The 22,349-nt window shown below is 45.5% G+C and overlaps 1 protein-coding gene across 1 annotated transcript in view; it reads left to right on the top strand.

The window, feature by feature from the left end:
* Positions 1-13,760: 13,760 nt before the first annotated feature.
* syndig1l (synapse differentiation inducing 1-like) overlaps positions 13,761-22,349 on the top strand; it is a gene marked incomplete at both ends in the record, with an annotated part of 60,640 nt that continues 52,051 nt past the window's right edge. The window contains one exon of the mRNA XM_084148735.1: positions 13,761-14,276. Within this exon, the coding sequence (XP_084004861.1) occupies positions 13,761-14,276 (516 nt within the window). The remainder of the gene's footprint in view (positions 14,277-22,349) is intronic.

Genomic DNA, 22,349 nt, shown 5'->3' with positions numbered 1-22,349 from the left:
GAGGGTGAGGGCTAGGGCCATTCCCCCCAGAAATGTCTGGCAACTTGCAGGTGCCTTGGTGGAAGAGTGGGGTAACATCTCACAGCAAGAACTGGCAAATCTGGTGCAGTCCATGAGGAGGAGATGCACTGCAGTACTTAATACAGCTGGTGGCCACACCAGATACTGACTGTTACTTTTGATTTTGACCCCCCCTTTGTTCAGGGACACATTATTCCATTTCTGTTAGTCACATGTCTGTGGAACTTGTTCAGTTTATGTCTCAGTTGTTGAATCTTGTTATGTTCATACAAATATTTACACATGTTAAGTTTGCTGAAAATAAACGCAGTTGACATTTACATTTTAGTCATTTAGCAGACACTCTTATCCAGAGCGACTTACAGTTGGTGAGTGCATACATTTTTTCATACTGGCCCCCCGTGGGAATAAAACCCACAACCCTGGCGTTGCAAGCGCCATGCTCTAACAACTGAGCTACACGGGACATTGACATTGACAGTGAGAGGACGTTTCTTTTATTTTGCTGAGTTTAGTTTGTAGCTCAAACCATCCGGACCAAAAGACCCGGCCCCCGGGCCCCTTTGTGATCCGCCCTTGTCGCACAAACACTGCGGCTCTATGGATGCAGAAGAAATAGACAAATCCAATTGTACAACCCAGAAGTCTGTAGCTCAAACGCACAATGTTTATTAAAAGGGGTTAGAAGCAGGCGTCAAGGTGGGGGTCATTGGGTTAAATAATGGGATAGAAGAGCAGTAAGAGAACCATTTAGGAAGATGATTCATGTGTGTTTGATTCAGGTTCTTTACCATTGTGTTTAGAAAACCTTCTTCTTCTTCTTCTTCTTCTTCTTCTTCTTCTTCTTCTTCTTCTTCTTCTTCTTCTTCTTCTTCTTCTTCTTCTTCTTCTTCTTCTTCTTCTTCTTCTTCTTCTTCTTCTTCTTCTTCTTCTTCTTCTTCTTCTTCTTCTAACATGGGCCAGGCCCTGTTGTTATTCATATCCCAGTGATAATGCCTTGCAATACGCCTGGGAAGAAAACACTTTAATTTGCTCAACTTACCCCATGGCCATTGGCTCAACTTACCCCAAGGCAAACATTTTGACTATATTAGCCAACACAGCTACAAGGATGCACTTTTATGCTAGGTTTAGGACATATTGACGCTCATAGAGACCCCAACTGATGTATAGAACAATTGTATATGTACTTTGGTTTAGATACAAGCATAATGAAACCTCTAACACAATACATTCATTTGACTTGGTGAACATCAGTTTTTTTTTTACCTAACTTTCTTACCAATTTTTCCATGTGATTTCTTCCTTCATAGACTCCATGAAATGATGACTTCTTCCTAATGATACATTTGGTGTATGGTTTATCAGAAACAGTGGCTCAACTTACCCCACTCTCCCCTATGCACCAAGCATGCAGTGGCCCCACTGGTACAGGCTGGTGTAGGCAACACCTTCATGCTGCTTACAGGTGGAGGTGAAACCTCTCATCAGTTGTGTTGTCACCTGTCATCCACCAGCTACCGATGCCAGACAACACAACAGCACCCAGGCCTGTAGGCTACACACAGCTCACTGTCTCTGTCTCCCTATGCCTCTCACTCTGTTCTATCTTTCTCTCTCTCTCCAACACACACACACACACACACACACGCATGCGCACGCACGCACGCACGCACGCACGCACGCACGCACGCACGCACACACACACACACACACAGATACACACACAGATACATAGTCATATAAATACTTCTTTCATCACCATGGGCATGGTGGATCTACTGTGTCATGCATCAGCCAGCCTCCCTTCACACAACTCAGCGCCATCCATCAGCCAGCCTCCATTCACACAACTCAGCGCCATCCATCAGCCAGCCTCCATTCACACAACTCAGCGCCATCCATCAGCCAGCCTCCCTTCACACAACTCAGCGCCATCCATCAGCCAGCCTCCATTCACACAACTCAGCGCCATCCATCAGCCAGCCTCCATTCACACAACTCAGCTCCATCCATCAGCCAGCCTCCCTTCACACAACTCAGCGCCATCCATCAGCCAGCCTCCCTTCACACAACTCAGCGCCATCCATCAGCCAGCCTCCCTTCACACAACTCAGCGCCATCCATCAGCCAGCCTCCATTCACACAACTCAGCGCCATCCATCAGCCAGCCTCCCTTCACACAACTCAGCTCCATTCATGCATGCCTAAACCATAAACCTCAATTTCCAGGTCCTGCCTGTCTGGCTCCATGATAAAGCACATGTCTTTTAGGCTGCTGTGCTGTCCCAAACTGATTCTACACACATCACTGGGAGGTAATAGCATGGAGATAAAGATGATGTAGATGGCTAGCTCTGTAAAACACACACACACGCGTGCACACACACGCAAACATACACACACACACAAAAGCTGATGTAGATGGCTAGCTCTGTAATAGACAGCACTGAGTATGAATGGGTTTTACAGTAATAGACAGCACTGAGTATGAATGGGTTTTACAGTAATAGACAGCACTGAGTATGAATTGGTTTTACAGTAATATACATATCATTGAGTATGAATAGGTTTTACAGTAGTATACATATCACTGAGTACGAATGGGTTTTACAGTAATAGACAGCACTGAGTATGAATGGGTTTTTACAGTAATAGACAGCACTGAGTATGAATGGGTTTTACAGTAATAGACATATCACTGAGTACGAATGGGTTTTACAGTAATAGACAGCACTGAGTATGAATGGGTTTACAGTAATATACATATCATTGAGTATGAATAGGTTTTACAGTAATATACATCACTGAGTATGAATGGGTTTCACAGTAATAGACATATCATTGAATATGAATAGGTTTTATAGTAATAGACATAGCACTGAGTATGAATGGGTTTTACAGTAATAGACAGCACTGAGTATGAATGGGTTTTACAGTAATAGACAGCACTGAGTATGACTGGGTTTTACAGTAATATACATATCACTGAGTATGAATGGATTTTACAATAATAGACATAGCACTGAGTATGAATGGGATTTACAGTAATAGACATACCACTGAGTATGAATGGGTTTTACAGTAATAGACACTGAGCTGAGTATGAATGGGTTTTACAGTAATAGAAACTGGTACTGATTATGAATGGGTTTCACAGTAATAGACGTAACACTGATTATGAATGGGTTTTGCAGACACCGTGTGAAAATCAAGGTTTGGGCTGAGTCCCAAATGGCACCCTATACCCTATATAGTGCACTACTTTGACCAGAACCCTATGGGTGTGGCACACTACGTAGGGAATAGGGTGCCAATTGGGACGTAGATTAGTATACCAGCAGCTTCCAGACAAGACCACAAGCTTGGTGATGTGCCAGCTGGCTGTCTATTTAGGAACAGATTGGAATTGAAGAGTGAGTTAGTCGTTATCATTCATTGATGTTCAATATGTGCAGAATAGCATTCAGCACATTCACTGTCTGAAGTGGGAACGATGATGATGAGGAGGAAGAGCTTTAACTAATTCAGACCGGCGTCTCTCTCTTGGTTGGGTCGCACCCTATTCACTAGTCTATTCCCAACAGGCCATGGTCAAATAGGGTGCCATTTCAGAAGCATCCTCAGTCAGTGTTGTTGTGTTGTTGTGTTGTTGTGTTGTTGTGTTGTTGTTTTGTTGTGATGAGGTGTGATTAGGAGGAGTCAGGCGCAGGAGGGTAAATAACAGAATACAGAGTTTATTCCGTCGTACACAGTTGCGCTGGATAGCGACAACAAAATACAGGCAGAGGGGAACAATCTACCCCGGCAATACAAGGTACGAGTAGCTCCAACAAAATACAGGCACAGGGGAACAATCTACCCCGGCAATACAAGGTACGAGTAGCAACAACAAAATACAGGCAGAGGGGAACAATCTACCCCGGCAATACAAGGTACGAGTAGCTCCAACAAAATACAGGCACAGGGGAACAATCTACCCCGGCAATACAAGGTACGAGTAGCAACAACAAAATACAGGCAGAGGGGAACAATCTACCCCGGCAATACAAGGTACGAGTAGCTCCAACAAAATACAGGCAGAGGGGAATCATCTACCCCGGCAATACAAGGTACGAGTAGCTCCAACAAAATACAGGCAGAGGGGAACAATCTACCCCGGCAATACAAGGTACGAGTAGCAACAACAAAATACAGGCAGAGGGGAATCATCTACCCCGGCAATACAAGGTACGGGTAGCTCCAACAAAATACAGGCACAGGGGAACAATCTACCCCGGCAATACAAGGTACGAGTAGCAACAGCAAAATACAGGCAGAGGGGAACAATCTACCCCGGCAATACAAGGTACGAGTAGCAACAGCAAAATACAGGCAGAGGGGAACAATCTACCCCGGAAATACAAGCTACGATTTGTAAGTCGCTCTGGATAAGAGCGTCTGCTAAATGACGTACATGTAAATGAGTAGCTCCACCGAGCTACACGCAACTCGCATAAAACCATCACCCACAAGGACAAGGGGGCAGAGGGAACACTTATACATGTAGTAATGAGGGGATATGAACCAGGTGTGTGTAATTGACAAGACAAGACAAATGGAATGATGATATATGGAGCGCCAGGGGCTAGAAGGCCGGTGACGACGAACGCCGAAGCCTGCCCGAACAAGGCGGGGAGGCATCCTCGGTGGAAGTCGTGACAGTATCGCCCCCTTGACGTGCAGCTCCAGCAGCGCTCCCACCCTGGCCTCGGGGACGGCCAGGAGGACGCGGAGCAAGGCGAGCCGGATGGCGACGGTGTAAATCCTGCAATAGGGAGGGATCGAGGATATCTCTCACCGGGACCCAGCACCGTTCCTCCGGACCGTAATCCCCTCCCACTCCACGAGGTACTGAAGGCCCCCCACCCGACGCCTCGAATCCAGGATGGAACGGACAGAGTACGCTGGGGCCCCCTCGATGTCCAGAGGAGGTGGAGGGACCTTCCGCTCCTCAGACTCCTGGAGCGGACCTGTAAATTAGTAGCTCCACCGAGGGAACACTTATCTCTCCCGAGTGGCACAGTGGTCTAAGGCACTGCATTGCAGTGCTAGCTGTGCCACTAGAGATCCTGGTTCGAATCCAGGCTCTGCTGTAGCCGGCCGCAACCGGGAGACAATTGGCCCAGCGTCGTCCAACTGAGCTACCTCCCTGCCGGCCATTCCCTCCCCTACCCTGGACGACGCTGGGCCAATTGTGCGCCGCCCCATTGGTCTCCCGGTTGCGGCCGGCTACAGCAGAGCCTGGATTCGAACCAGGATCTCTAGTGGCACAGCTAGCACTGCGATGCAGTGAGCTACCTCCCTGCCGGCCATTCCCTCCCCTACCCTGGACGACGCTGGGCCAATTGTGCGCCGCCCCATTGGTCTGAGGAGAGACACATGAAACGAGGGGTTAATACAGTAATCAGGGGGAAGTAATAACCTATAGGTGACCTTGTTGATTCTCCTCAGGACTTTGAACAGCCCCACAAACCGCGGGCTCAGCTTCCGGAAGGGCAGGCGGAGGAGCAGATACCGGATCGAGAGCCAGACCCGATCCCAACGCGGTCAGCGTTGGCCTTCTGACGACGCACGGTGCATTGGAGGTGAACGTGGGCAGCGTCCCATGGTGCCAGAACCGGTTGGTAACCTAAAACTCATTGGAATGGCGTTAGGTTAGTAGAGGAGTGGCGGAGAGAGTTCTGGGCATATTCGGCCCATGGCATCAACATCGACCACTCCCCCGGCCGGTTCTGGCAGTAGGAACACAGGAACCTCTCTAATCCTGATTTACCCCGTTCCACCTGCCCATTATATTCGGGGTGGAACCCAGAGGTCAGGCTGACCGAGACCCCCAGATGTTCCATGAACGCCTTCCAGACCTTGGATGTGAACTGGGGACCTTGGTCAGACACTATATCCTCTGGTACCCTGTAGTGCCGGAAGACGTGTGTAAACAGGGCCTCCACAGTTTGCAGAGCCGTGGAGAGACCGGGCAGAGGAAGGAGGCGGCAGGCCTTGGTAAAGCAGTCCACAATGACCAGGATGGTGGTGTTACCTTGGGAGAGAGGAAGATCAGTAAGGAAATTAACATTTAGGTGAGACCATGGTCGTTGTGGAACTGGTAAAGGTTGTAACTTACCGGCTGGGAGGTGCCTAGGTGCCTTACTCTGGGCGCACACCGAGCAGGAGGAGACATACACCCTCACGTCCTTAGCCAATGTAGGCCACCAGTACTTCTCGGTCAGGCAGCACACTGTACGACCGAAACCTGGGTGACCAGAGGAGAGTGACGTGTGTGTCCAGTAGATCAGCCGATCACGGATAAGAGCAGGCACGTACTGCAGCCCAGCTGGACACTGAGGAGGAGATGGATCTGTGCATAATGCCTGCTCTATATCCGCGTCCATCGCCCATACTACCGGCGCCACAATGCAGGAGACCAAGAGTATGGGGGTGTTGTCTCTGGGACTCTCCTCTGTGTCATACAGCCGTGACAATGTGTCTGCCTTCATGTTCTTCGTACCCGGGATGTATGACAGTGTAAAATCGAACCGGGTGAAGAATAGGGCCCACCTGGCCTGGCGAGGATTCAGCCTCCTCGCTGCCCGGATGTACTCCAGGTTACGGTGGTCCGTCCAGACGAGGAAAGAGTGTTTCGCCCCTTCGAACCAATGCCTCCACACGGTCAAAGCTCGGACAACAGCCAACAGCTCCCGATCACCAACGTCGTACTTCTGCTCCGCCGGGCTGAGCTTCTTAGAGAAGATGGCACAGGGACGGAGCTTGGGTGGCGTGCCCGAGCGTTGAGACAGGACAGCGCCTATCGCTACCTTGGACGCATCCACCTCCACTACGAATGGTAGTGGTGGATCGGGGTGGGCCAGTACCGGGGCTGAGGTGAACAGACTCAGCAGTTTGCTGAAGGCCAGGTCAGCCTCAGCAGACCAGCAGAGCCGGGACGGCCCACCCTTCAACAGGGATGTAATGGGAGCTGCGACCTTGCCAAAGCCCTGGATAAACCTCCGATAGTAGTTGGCGAAGCCAAGGAAGCGCTGCACCTCCTTAACCGTGGTTGGAGTCGGCCAATTACGCACGGCTGAAATGCGATCTCCCTCCATCTCCACATCTGAGGTGGTAATGCGGTATCCGAGGAAGGATACGGACTGCTGGAAAAACATACACTTCTCTGCCTTGGCACAGGAGGGTAAATAACAGAATACAGAGTTTATTCCGTCGTACACAGTTGCGCTGGATAGCGACAACAAAATACAGGCACAGGGGAATAATCTACCCCGGCAATACAAGGTACGAGTAGCTCCAACAAAATACAGGCACAGGGGAATAATCTACCCCGGCAATACAAGTTACGAGTAGCTCCAACGAGCTACACTCAACTCACATAAAACAATCACCCACAAGGACAAGGGGGGCAGAGGGAACACTTATACACAGACTAATGAGGGGATATGAACCAGGTGTGTGTAATTGACAAGACAAGACAAATGGAATGATGATATATGGAGCGGCAGTGGATAGTAAGCTGGTGACGAAAGAAACGCCGAAGCCTGCCCAAACAAGGAGGTGAGGCAGCCTCGGTGGAAGTCGTGACAGTTGTAAGGCTGCCTTAGGGCAAATACTGTACCTGGAGAGTTATCCTACCATTATCCATAGCATTCATCTAAGAGCCTTAGGGCAAATACTGTACCTGGAGAGTTATCCTACCATTATCCATAGCATTCATCTAAGAGCCTTAGGGCAAATACTGTACCTGGAGAGTTATCCTACCATTATCCATAGCATTCATCTAAGAGCCTTAGGGCAAATACTGTACCTGGAGAGTTATCCTACCATTATCCATAGCATTCATCTAAGAGCCTTAGGGCAAATACTGTACCTGGAGAGTTATCCTACCATTATCCATAGCATTCATCTAAGAGCCTTAGGGCAAATACTGTACCTGGAGAGTTATCCTACCATTATCCATAGCATTCATCTAAGAGCCTTAGGGCAAATACCTGGAGAGTTATCCTACCATTATCCATAGCATTCATCTAAGAGCCTTAGGGCAAATACCTGGAGAGTTATCCTACCATTATCCATAGTATTCATCTAAGAGCCTTAGGGCAAATACCTGGAGAGGTATCCTACCATTATCCATAGCATTCATCTAAGAGCCTTAGGGCAAATACCTGGAGAGTTATCCTACCATTATCCATAGTTTATCATCTAAGAGCCTTAGGGCAAATACCTGGAGAGTTATCCTACCATTATCCATAGCATTCATCTAAGAGCCTTAGGGCAAGCACCTGGAGAGTTATCCTACCATTATCCATAGCATTCATCCAAGAGCTTCCATTTCCAAGGTACACTAGTGTGGCTAATTAAATCATTTTAGCCCTGGTATGTGTTAGTCTAGAGTCTGGTAACAACAGACCAAAGGAGGAATGGTGATGGAACAATGTGTTAGTCTAGAGTCTGGTAACAACAGACCAAAGGAGGAATGGTGATGGAACAATGTGTTAGTCTAGAGCTTGGTATAAAGCTAGGTTGAAGATGACAAAGGTTAAGACAAAAGGATTCTAATATCCCAGAACTCTTTGCATAAATGAGGAAAAGTTTAAACAATGGGACCAGCGATGCTAGTTAGCAGCGACACAGGTCCCATAACTCTGTTTATATTCAAAAGCATCTGCATGGATTTATTACTGGGTCTTCAACCTACACTCTTACAAAAAAGAGTTCCAAAAGGGTCCTTCGGCTGTCCCCATAGGAGAACCCTTTTGGTTCCAGGTAGAACCCTTTTTGATTCCAAGTATAACTTTTTTTGGTTCCATATAGATCGCTCTGTGGAAAGGGTTCTACATGGAACCAAAAGGTTTCTACCTGGAACCAAAAAGGGTTCTTCAAAGGGTTCACCTATGAGGACAGCCGAAGAACTCCTTTAGGTTCTAGATAGTGCCTTTTTTTTTTCTAAGCGTGTAGGTATAAAGGTAGTGTCAGACAGGAAGGAATGGGGAGTGACAACACCAGCAGGGCGAGACCAAGCTTATCCAACCAATTGTATCCATTATGAAGGTGCATTGTCTGTGGCCAATTCAAGCCCTCCATGGCGCGAGTGTGGAGGCTCGTAATGCAGCGCCAAACAGGAAGGAATGAGTTGAAACAACAGTGTCATTATGGGGCAGACAGCATGGCAAGACAAATCTAATCCAGCAGGGACCCCTGAGGAGAGTGATGTGTTCAGCCATGCCCCTGTGCTACTGGGACCTCAGACCTGCTGGGTTATTAATTGGGGGGGGGGGGGGGGAGAGAAGAAGAGAGATGGACTGAAAACCCAGAGAGGTAGACAGAAAGGAAGAGAGAGAGAGATTGAGACAGAGACACGGGGGAGGGGGAATAATAAGGGTGCCGCTTGGGACTGAAAACCTGGAGACTAATGGAAAAATGAGGTATAGTGAGCTGTGTGGTCCCTGATAGTGTTTCTGTGGTGAATGGGCCATGGATGAAACGCCAGTGTTTAGAAGGTCACTGGATACATAATCAATCTTCTCCTTAGGTGATCATCCCACAGTGACTGGCTGCTCCAGTTCCATACACAGCCAGCCAAGCAGGCCAGACCTGCCCCAGATTCCTCTACTTTACCATCTACTACTGAATGTCTATGGCAGATACATGGTAGTTATGGGATACATGTTTAACATGGTAGTTATGGGATACATGTTTAACATGGTAGTTATGGGATACATGTTTAACATGGTAGTTATGGGATACATGTTTAACATGGTAGTTATGGGATACATGTTTAACATGGTAGTTATGGGATACATGGTAGTTATGGGATACATGTTTAACATGGTAGTTATGGGATACATGTTTAACATGGTAGTTATGGGATACATGGTAGTTATGGGATACATCTTTAACATGGTAGTTATGGGATACATCTTTAACATGGTAGTTATGGGATACATGTTTAACATGGTAGTTATGGGATACATGTTTAACATGGTAGTTATGGGATACATGTTTAACATGGTAGTTATGGGATACATGTTTAACATGGTAGTTATGGGATACATGTTTAACATGGTAGTTATGGGATACATGTTTAACATGGTAGTTATGGGATACATGTTTAACATGGTAGTTATGGGATACATGTTTAACATGGTAGTTATGGGATACATGTTTAACATGGTAGTTAGGTGATACATGTTTAACATGGTAGTTATGGGATACATGTTTAACATGGTAGTTATGGGATACATGTTTAACATGGTAGTTAGGGGATACATGTTTAACATGGTAGTTATGGGATACATGTTTAACATGGTAGTTATGGGATACATGTTTAACATGGTAGTTATGGGATACATGTTTAACATGGTAGTTATGGGATACATGTTTAACATGGTAGTTATGGGATACATGTTTAACATGGTAGTTATGGGATACATGTTTAACATGGTAGTTAGGGGATACATGTTTAACATGGTAGTTAGGGGATACATGTTTAACATGGTAGTTATGGGATACATGTTTAACATGGTAGTTATGGGATACATGTTTAACATGGTAGTTATGGGATACATGTTTAACATGGTAGTTATGGGATACATGTTTAACATGGTAGTTATGGGATACATGTTTAACATGGTAGTTATGGGATACATGTTTAACATGGTAGTTAGGGGATACATGTTTAACATGGTAGTTAGGGGATACATGTTTAACATGGTAGTTATGGGATACATGTTTAACATGGTAGTTAGGGGATACATGTTTAACATGGTAGTTATGGGATACATGTTTAACATGGTAGTTAGGGGATACATGTTTAACATGGTAGTTATGGGATACATGTTTAACATGGTAGTTATGGGATACATGTTTAACATGGTAGTTATGGGATACATGTTTAACATGGTAGTTATGGGATACATGTTTAACATGGTAGTTATGGGATACATGTTTAACATGGTATTTATGGGATACATGTTTAACATGGTAGTTATGGGATATATGTTTAACATGGTAGTTATGGGATACATGTTTAACATGGTAGTTATGGGATACATGTTTAACATGGTAGTTAGGGGATACATGTTTAACATGGTAGTTCTGGGATATATGTATAGCATTTATAGGTATGTATATGACCAACTCAGTGGCTTTGTGGTATGAGTGTCCGCCCTGAGATTGTAAGGTTGGAAATTTGTACCCCTGTCATTCCAAAAGACTGTAAAAATGTCAACCAATGCGTCTCTGCTTGGCACTCAGCATTAAAGTACCACAAGAGCGGACATGCCAGAGCTTACCAATGATCTTGCACAGTGATTGAAGTCAGTAAGTCATTGTTTTAGTCAAAGAAGGATATGTGGGGACTTCATACTTTTTCTGTGTCAATGTCGTGTTTTTCCCCTATGATATGATGCGCTAATACTTTTCAGTCTACGTTTCTTTTCAGGGTTGAGTGTTATTTTAATATTACCACCCCACCAGCAGGGCATTGTTTATTAATCAGAAACACCTGCAAAGTACTCCCTCTTCACGAGTCACGGCTGAGCTGAACCAAACAGCTTTTCGCCTTAGCCTACACTGAGCCATGGAGCAAATTAAAACAGGAAGTAATGGCTTTTTTCTGGCCACTCTTCCGCCAAACATATGGAAGAAGGTACTCTAGTCAGATGAGACTAAAATTGAGCTTTTTGGCCATCAAGGAAAACTCTATGTCTGCCGCAAACCCAACACCTCTCATCACCCCGAGAACACCATCCCCACAGTGAAGCATGGTGGTGGCAGCATCATGCTGTGGAGATGTTTTTCATCGGCAGTGACTGGGAAACTGGTCAGAATTGAAGGAATGATGGATGGCGCTAAATACAGGGAAATTATTGAGGGAAACCTGATTCAGTCTTCCAGAGATAGTTATGCACGCTCAAGTTTTCAGTTTTTTTGTCTTATTTCTTGTTTGTTTCACAATAAAACATATTTTGCATCTTCAAAGTGGTAGGCATGTTGTGTAAATCAAATGATACAAACAAAAATATATTTTAATTCCAGGTTGTAAGGCAACAAAATAGGAAAAATGTCAAGGGGGGGTGAATACCTTCGCAAGCCACTGTAGCTAGCTAAGGTTAACATGTTAGCTACCTACACTGACAGCTGTCAGTTCCCTATTTTGTTGATGTTCTTCCACTCCACGTGGAAAGCTCCATAGCGTTCTTTCCCACCCCCAATTCGTGAATATGTATAAGTAGCCTGCATCATTGTTAAGAAACCGATTAACTATCCTGCTAATATTGATGCACTTGCTAATTATAGGGGTTAACTGGCCTTTAACCTGAATGAATGTGTGCAGGGAGACAGCTACCTTTCCTTAGGTCCAGGGACAGCTCTGTCTTGACTCCTTTGGGTGAGTGAGCCGAAGCGGATTATTATGGTCAGATGGTGACAGAAACAAATAGATACAAAAAGGAAAGGGGGTGTACTGGTACGTCAAGTGACTGATAGCATCAGTGAGTGATAGCATCCATCTATTCATCAATCCATTCACAATCCATTCATTCATTCATCAATCCATTCATCCATCCATTCACCATCCATTTATCCATTCATCCATCCATTCATCCATCCATTCACCATCCTTTCATCTGTCCATTCATCCATCCATCCAGTCATCCATCCATTCATCATCCATTCATCCATTCATCCATCCATCCATTCACCATCCATTCATCCATCCATTCACCATCCTTTCATCCGTCCATTCATCCATCCATTCATCATCCATTAATGCATTCATCCATCCATTCATCCATCCATTCACCATCCATCTATTCACCATCCATTCATCCATCCATCCATTCACCATCCATTCATCCATTCATCCATCCACCCATTCATCCATCCACCCCAACCATCCTTCCATCCATTCATTCATTCATTCATTCATCCATTCATCATTCATCCATTCATCATCCTCCTCTTTTATGATTTTTGTTTCATTTTCTCTCTTTTTTGTAGAGGGTAAACAAGCCTCAAGGATGAGGGAGTGAGGGAGGTACACGCACACACGTACACACACACACACACACACACACACACACACACACACACACACACACACACACACACACACACACCTTCCTCTAGTGTTTAATTAAGATGCCTCTGTTATTATGAAGCAGGTTCCAGAAGATGGGATTTGTGGGATTGTGTGTGTGTGTGTGTGTGTGTGTGTGTGTGTGTGTGTGTGTGTGTGTGTGTTTGTTGGTGTTTGTTGAGCAGGGAGGCAGATTGAAGTATGTAGCTGTGGGAGAGGAGAGCAGGTAAACTGTAATGAAGAAGGAGGAGTACTAAGTGTTGGGAGAACTCAAGGTTGATGTTGGATTGATGTCTAACGATTGAATGTATTATTGTGCAGGTGTTAAAGTCCAGTGTTGTCTCTCACTAGCCCAGTATGTATTGTGTTTACACCAGTTTCACTGAGACCAAAAACAAACTGATCAAACTGAGTTTACTAACTCTCCTCTCCTCCCTCTCCTCCCCACTCTCTCTCATATCCTCTCCTCTCTGCAGCTCTCATCCCGTTGAGCAACATAAGTAGCTGTCACCCAGCCTCCTCCCTCTCTCTCTTCTACTTCCCCCCATCCCTCTCTCCTTCAGTGAGGTCCTATTAAGCCACTCCCACTGACCCCTGACCCCTCGTTGCTATGGAGAGCCTGAGCGAGCTCCAGAACCCGCTCCTGGACAAGAACAGCAAGCACGTCGTCAACGGTTACGGGGGTGACTTCCCTAACAACCAGTACCAGGAGAATATCATCAACTACTTCGTAACCGGCGGCAACGGAGGAGGTGGAGGAGGAGGTAACACTAACAGCGGTGCGGTGGCCCACATGGGACACAATAACAGCAACGGCAAAATGAAAGCTCAACAACTCCTCGACGCCACCTCCCTCCATCTGGCCGTCGAGGCCTTCTACAGACCTAACTTCATCCTGTACAAGGAGGATGGGGGAGGCGGCGGCGTCAAGGCCAAGGATTATAAGAGCGAGTGCTGCGAGACTACCTTCACAGAGAAGAAAGAGAGGGAGAGGGAGGCGTCTGTAGCGGTGGAGACCCCCGGAAGCACAGAGGACCCTCAGGCCAAGCTGCTGGAGGACGGAGAAAACGTTAAGATACAGACTGTCTCCTACGAGGTGGAGGAGGAGGAGTATGTGGAGTATGAGGTAAGACCAGAGCTTTACTGTAGCTAATGTGACCATGATAGACAGTAGAGGAGTATGAGGTAAGACCAGAGCTTTACTGTAGCTAATCTGACCATGATAGACAGTAGAGGAGTATGAGGTAAGACCAGAGCTTTACTGTAGCTAATGTGACCATGATAGACAGTAGAGGAGTATGAGGTAAGACCAGAGCTTTACTGTAGCTAATGTGACCATGATAGACAGTAGAGGAGTATGAGGTAAGACCAGAGCTTTACTGTAGCTAATGTGACCATGATAAGACAGTAGAGGAGTATGAGGTAAGACCAGATCTTTACTGTAGCTAATGTGACCATGATAGACAGTAGAGGAGTATGAGGTAAGACCAGAGCTTTACTGTAGCTAATGTGACCATGATAGACAGTAGAGGAGTATGAGGTAAGACCAGATCCATACTGTAGCTAATGTGACCATGATAGACAATAGTGGAGTATGAGGTAAGACCAGAGCTATACTGTAGACAGTAGGTAGGGTATGTGGAGTATAAGGTAAGGATAAAGAAATACCTGCACACTGGTGTATCCTCCTGTAGTTTATTGCAACACATACACTACCAGTCAAAGGTTTGGACACACCTACACATTCAAGGGTTTTTCTTTATTTGTTCTATTTTATTTCTATTGTAGAATAATAGTGAAGACATCAAAACTATGAAATAACACATATGGAATCATGTAGTAACCAAAAAAGTGTTAAACAAATCAAAATATATTTTATATTTGAGATTCTTCAAATAGGCACCCTTTGCCTTGATGACAGCTTTGCGCACTCTTGGCATTCTCTCAACCAGCTTCATGGAATGCATTTCAATTAACAGGTGTGCCTTCTTAAAAGTTAATTTGTGGAATTTCTTTCCCTCTTAATGCGTTTGAGCCAATCAGTTGTGTTGTGACAAGGTAGGGGGGTATACAGAAGATAGCCCTATTTGGTAAAAGACCAAGTCCATATTATGGCAAGAACAGCTCAAAAAAGCAAAGAGGAATGACAGTCTATCATTACTTTAAGACTTGAATCTCAGTCAATACGGACAAATTCAAGAACTTTGAACGTTTCTTCAAGTGCTGTCGCAAAAACCATCAAGCGCTATGATGAAACTGGCTCTCATAAGGACCGCCACAGGAATGGAAGACCCAGAGATACCTCTGCTGCAGAGGATAAGTTCATTAGTGTTACCAGCCTCAGAAATTGCAGCCCAAATAAATGCTTCACAGAGTTCAAGTCACAGACACATCTCAACATCAACTGTTCAGAGGGGACTCTGTGTGGACTAAAGGACACCAATAAGAAGAAGAGACCTGCTTGGGCCAAGAAACATGAGCAATGGACATTAGACCGGTGAAAATGTGTCCTTTGGTCTGGAGTCCAAATTTTACATTTTTGGTTCCAACCGCCATCTCTTTGTGAGACGCGGTGTGGGTGAACGGATGATCTCTGCATGTGTAGTTCCCATCGTGAAGCATGGAGGAGGAGGTGTGATGGTGTGGGAGTGCTTTGCTGGTGACACTGTCTGTGATTTATTTAGAATTCAAGGCACACTTAACCAGTGATACACCATCTCATCTGGTTTGGCCTCAGTAGGACTATCATTTGTTTTTCAACAGGACAATGACCCAACACACCTCCAGGCTGTGTAAGGGCTATTTTACCAAGAAGCAGAGGGATGGAGTGCTGCATCAGATGACCTGGCCTCCACAATCCCCCGACCTCAACCCAATTGAGATGGTTTGGGATGAGTCAGACCGCAGAGTGAAGGAAAAGCAGCCAACAAGTGCTCAACATATGTGGGAACTCCTTCAAGACAGTTGGAAAAGCATTCCAGGTGAAACTGGTTGAGAGAATGCCAAGAGTGTGCAAAGCTGTCATCAAGGCAAAGGGTGGCTATTTGAAAAATTTCAAATATAAAATATATTTTAAATTGTTTAACACTTTTTTGGTTACTACATGATTCCATATGTGTTATTTCATAGTTTTGATCTCTTCACTATTATTCTACAATGCAGAAAATAGTCAAAATAAAGAAAAACCATTGAATGAGTAGGTGTGTCCAAACTTTTGATTGGTCATGTATTTCTTCCTTCTAAAAGACATTTGTTTGTCCCTTGCACCTGGACTATTGTTGGATGTACTCACTGTGGCTCTGGCAGTGGCTGGGCGAACCAGTGGGATTGGTTAAGGTTGGGCGATAGTGCAGAGCACTGGGCAGTATTCCAGGGAAGAGGGACTCTCTCTCTCTCTCTCTCTCTCTCTCTCTCTCTCTCTCTCGCTCTCTCTCTCTCTCTCTCTCTCTCTCTCTCTCTCTCTCTCTCTCTCTCTCTCTCTCTCTCTCTCTCTCTCTCTCTCTCTCTCTCTCTCTCTCTCTCTCTCTCTCTCTCACTCACTCACTCACTCACTCACTCACTCACTCTCTCTCTCTCTCTCTCTCTCACGCTGACTGACTGGCTCTCTCTCTCTCTCTCTCTCTGACTGACTGACTGACTCTCTCTCTCTCTCTCTCTTAACTCAGAAAGCATTAATAATAGAAGGTGTAGCAAAACATTGTGTCTTATAACAAGCTGCTTTCCAGCATCTTCTTCCAAGTAGTGGACGAATGATATTACAGCTACCGGGCGCTTGACCAATGATATTGCAGCCATACTCCACGTTTAGACTGGGGTTCTCACCACTCTGCTCTCTACCTATGCTGTGTACAGTGAAGGAAAAAAGTATTTGATCCCCTAATGATTTTGTACGTTTGCCCACTGACAAAGACATGATCAGTCTATAATTTTAATGGTAGGTTTATTTGAACAGTGAGAGACAGAATAACAACAAAGAAATCCAGAAAAATGCATGTCAAAAATTTTATAAATTGATTTGCATTTTAATGAGGGAAATAAGTATTTGATCCCCTCTCAATCAGAAAGATTTCTGGCTCCCAGGTGTCTTTTATACAGGTATCGGGCTGAGATTAGGAGCACACTCTTAAAGGGAGTGCTCCTAATCTCAGTTTGTTACCTGTATAAAAGACACCTGTCCACAGAAGCAATCAATCAATCAGATTCCAAACTCTCCACCATGGCCAAGACCAAAGAGCTCTCCAAGGATGTCAGGGACAAGATTGTAGACCTACACAAGGCTGGAATGGGCTACAAGACCATCGCCAAGCAGCTTGGTGAGAAGGTGACAACAGTTGGTGCGATTATTCGCAAATGGAAGAAACACAAAATAACTATCAATCTCCCTCGGCCTGGGGCTCCATGCAAGATCTCACCTCGTGGAGTTGCAATGATCATGAGAACGGTAAGGAATCAGCCCAGAACTACACGGGAGGATCTTGTCAATGATCTCAAGGCAGCTGGGACCATTGTCACCAAGAAAACAATTGGTAACACACTACGCCGTGAAGGACTGAAATCCTGCAGCGCCCGCAAGGTCCCCCTGCTCAAGAAAGCACATATACAGGCCCGTCTGAAGTTTGCCAATGAACATCTGAAATGATTCAGAGGAGAACTCTGTGAAAGTGTTGTGGTCAGATGAGACCAAAATCGAGCTCTTTGGCATCAACTCAACTCGCCGTGTTTGGAGGAGGAGGAATGCTGCCTATGTGCTTAGGGTCGTTGTCCTGTTGGAAGGTGAACCTTCGCCCCGGTCTGAGGTCCTGATCGCTCTGGAGCAGGTTTTCATCAAGGATCTCTCTGTACTTTGCTCCGTTCATCTTTTCCTCGATCCTAACTAGTCTCCCAGTCCCTGACACCAAAAAATGCAATCTTGGTTTCATCAGACCAGAGAATCTTGTTTCTCGTGGTTTGAGAGTCTTTAGGTGCCTTTTGGCAAACTCCAAGCGGGTTGTCATGTGCCTTTTACTGAGGAGTGGCTTCTGTCTGGTAAATTTACTATAAAGGCCTGATTGGTGGAGTGCTGCAGAGATGGTTGTCCTTCTGGAAAGTTCTCCCATCTCCACAGAGGAACTCTAGAGCTCTGTCAGAGTGACCATCGGTTCAGTTTGGCCGGGCGACTTCTTCTATTTAAGAATGATGGAGGCCACTGTTTTCTTGGAGACCCTCAATGCTCCAGATTTTTTTTGGTACCCTTCCCCAGATTTGTGCCTCAACACAGTCCTGTCTCTGAGCTCTACGGACAATTCCTTCGACCTCATGTCTTGGTTTTTGCTCTTACATGCACTGTCAACTGTGGGACCTATATAGACAGGTGTGTGCTTTTCCAAATCATGTCCAATCTATTGAATTTACCACAGGTGGACTCCAATCAAGTTGTAGAAACATCTCAAGGATGATCAATGGAAACAGGATGCACCTGAGCTCAATTTGAGTCTTTTTCTTTGTCATTATGTGGTATTGTGTGTAGATTGCTGAGGAAATTGTTTTATTTAATCCATTTTAGAATAAGGCTGTAATGTAAAAAATGGAAAAAGTCAAGGGGTCTGAATACTTTCCGAAGGCACTGTAGGTAGGTTGTTGAATTTGTCATTATGTCTGTCACAGATTCAATCCATACATTACCATTGATGTTCTCAGTTCTTACCCGCCCTATGTAGATCAACGTCCGGCTCAAGTCACCCATGATTGTCCAGTCTTGTAGTCCTGACATCCTCTACTCTATTTCACAGGGATTTTAGTGGGATGGACAAACAATAATGGATGGATAAAACTGGGGTCAGTTTTGGATCTAATTTGCAGTTTTTTGAGAGAGAATAATATTTTTCTCAGTTTTCTGGGCTTGTGATTCAAATGTAACAAATAACTATATTTGTATTAAAGAACTGTACAAGAGATACATTTGTGACATCATCAATATTAATATTATTTTTCTAACTGGCACAGTCATAGGATGCCACCTTTCTAACAAGTCAGTTCGTCAAATGAATGCCCTGCTAGAGCTGCCCCGGTCAAATGTAAGTGCTGTTACTGTGAAGTGGAAATGTCTAGGAGCAACAACAGCTCAGCCGCGAAGTGGTAGGCCACACAAGCTCCTACTACTACACTGGCTCTGATGCTCGTCGGATGTGGCAGGGCTTGCAAACTATCATGGATTACAAAGGGAAACCCAGCCGCGAGCTGTGCAGTGACGCAAGCCTACAGTTGGGAAAAAAAGTATTTAGTCAGCCACCAATTGTGCAAGTTCTCCCACTTAAAAAGATGAGAGAGGCCTGTAATTTTCATCATAGGTACAAGTCAACTATGACAGACAAATTGAGAAAAGAAAATCCAGAAAATCACATTGTAGGATTTTTAATGAATTTATTTGCAAATTATGGTGGAAAATAAGTATTTGGTCACCTACAAACAAGCAAGATTTCTGGCTCTCACAGACCTGTAACTTCTTCATTAAGAGGCTCCTCTGTCCTCCACTCGTTACCTGTATTAATAGCACCTGTTTGAACTTGTTATCAGTATAAAAGACACCTGTCCACAACCTCAAACAGTCACACTCCAAACTCCACTATGACCAAGACCAAAGAGCTGTCAAAGGACACCAGAAACAAAATTGTAGACCTGCACCAGGCTGGGAAGACTGAATCTGCAATAGGTAAGCAGCTTGGTTTGAAGAAATCAACTGTGGGAGCAATTATTAGGAAATGGAAGACATACAAGACCACTGATAATCTCCCTCGATCTGGGGCTCCACGCAAGATCTCACCCCGTGGGGTCAAAATGATCACAAGAACGGTGAGCAAAAATCCCAGAACCACACGGGGGGACCTAGTGAATGACCTGCAGAGAGCTGGGACCAAAGTAACAAAGCCTACCATCAGTAACACACTACGCCGCCAGGGACTCAAATCCTGCAGTGCCAGACGTGTCCCCCTGCTTAAGCCAGTACATGTCCAGGCCCGTCTGAAGTTTGCTAGAGTGCATTTGGATGATCCAGAAGAGGATTGGGAGAATGTCATATGGTTAGATGAAACCAAAATGTAACTTTTTGGTAAAAACTCAACTCGTCGTGTTTGGAGGACAAAGAATGCTGAGTTGCATCCAAAGAACACCATACCTACTGTGAAGCATGGGGGTGGAAACATCATGCTTTGGGGCTGTTTTTCTGCAAAGGGACCAGGACGACTGATCCGTGTAAAGGAAAGAATGAATGGGGCCATGTATCGTGAGATTTGAGTGAAAACCTCCTTCCATCAGCAAGGGCATTGAAGATGAAACGTGGCTGGGTCTTTCAGCATGACAATGATCCCAAACACACCGCCCGGGCAACGAAGGAGTGGCTTCGTAAGAAGAATTTCAAGGTCCTGGAGTGGCCTAGCCAGTCTCCAGATCTCAACCCCATAGAAAATCTTTGGAGGGAGTTGAAAGTCCGTGTTGCCCAGCGACAGCCCCAAAACATCACTGCTCTAGAGGAGATCTGCATGGAGGAATGGGCCAAAATACCAGCAACCAAAACGTTTGACCTGTGTCATTGCCAACAAAGGGTATATAACAAAGTATTGAGAAACTTTTGTTATTGACCAAATACTTATTTTCCACCATAATTTGCAAATAAATTCATTAAAAATCCTACAATGTGATTTTCTGGATTTTTTTTTCTCATTTTGTCTGTCATAGTTGACGTGTACCTATGATGAAAATTACAGGCCTCTCTCATCTTTTTAAGTGGGAGAACTTGCACAATTGGTGGCTGACTAAATACTTTTTTTCCCCACTGTATATACCTTCTATGCTTGCTTCGAGGCAAGCAACACTGAACCATGCATGAGAGCACCAGCTGTTCCGGACAACTCTCTGAGCACGCTCTCCATAGCCGATGTGAGTAAGACCTTTAAACAGGTTAACATTCACAAGACCGCAGGGCCAGACGGATTACCAGGACATGTACTCAGAGCATGCGCTGACCAGCTGGCAAGTGTCTTCACTGACACTTTAAACCTCTCCCGACCCATGTTTCAAGCAGTCCCTTTGGACACTATCATCCCAGAAACCCTAGACCCACCCCAATTTGCATACTGCCCCAACAGATCCACAGATGATGCGATCTCTATTGCACTCCGCACTGCCCTTTCCCACCTGTACAAAAGGAACACCTATGTGAGAATGATGTTGTTTGACTATAGCTCAGCATTTAACACCATAGTGCCCTCCAAGCTCATCACTAAGCTAAGGACCCTGGGATAAAACACCACCCTCTGCAACTGGATCCTGGACTTCTTGTCGGGCCGCCCCCAGGTGGTGAGAGTAGGCAACAACACATCCGCCACGATGATCCTCAACACCAGGTCCCCTCAGAGGTGCGTGCTTAGTCCCCTCCTGTACTTCCTGTTTATCCATGACTACGTGGCCGTGCACGACTCCAACACCATCATTAAGTTTGCAGACGACACAACGGTGGTAGGCCTGATCACCGACGACGATGAGACAGCCTACAGGGAGGAGGTCAGAGACCTGGCAGTGTGGTGCAAGGACAACAACTTCTCCTTCAACGTCAGCAAGACAAAGCAGCTGATCGTGGACTACAGGAAATGGATGGCCGAGCCGGCCCCCACCCACATTGACGGGGCTGTAGTAGAGCAAGTCGAGATCTTCAAGTTCACTAAGGAATTATCATTGTCCACATACACCCACACATTCGTGAAGAGTAGTTAAATTATGGTAAAAAGAAAGAGGACATGACAACGTCTCCCCCTCAGGAGGCAGGAAATATTCGGCCCTCGGATCTTCAAAGAGTTGTACAGCTGCACCATTGAGAGCATCTTGACTGGCTGTATCACCGCTTGGTATGGCAACTGCTTAGCCTCCAACCGGAAGGCGCTACAGAGGGTAGTGTTTATTACCCAGTACATCCTGGGGCCCGAGCTCCCTGCCATCCAGGACATCTGTACCAGGCCCTACAAATTGTCAGACTCCAGCCACCCATGTCATAGACTGTTCTCTCTGCTACCGGATGGCAAGCGGTACTGATGCACCAAGTTTGGAACCAAAAGGACCCTGAACCTCTTCTAGCCCCCAAGCCATAAGACTAATAAATAGTTAGTTAACTAATAGCTACCCGGACTATCTGCATTTACCTTTTTTGCACTAACTCTTTTGACTAATCAGC

Source organism: Coregonus lavaretus (assembly GCF_964263955.1).
Source record: "Coregonus lavaretus genome assembly, chromosome: 31".
Taxonomy (NCBI): Eukaryota; Metazoa; Chordata; class Actinopteri; order Salmoniformes; family Salmonidae; genus Coregonus; species Coregonus lavaretus.
Note: the sequence above shows the minus strand (reverse complement) of the source record. Positions and strands in the feature narration are given on the sequence as shown.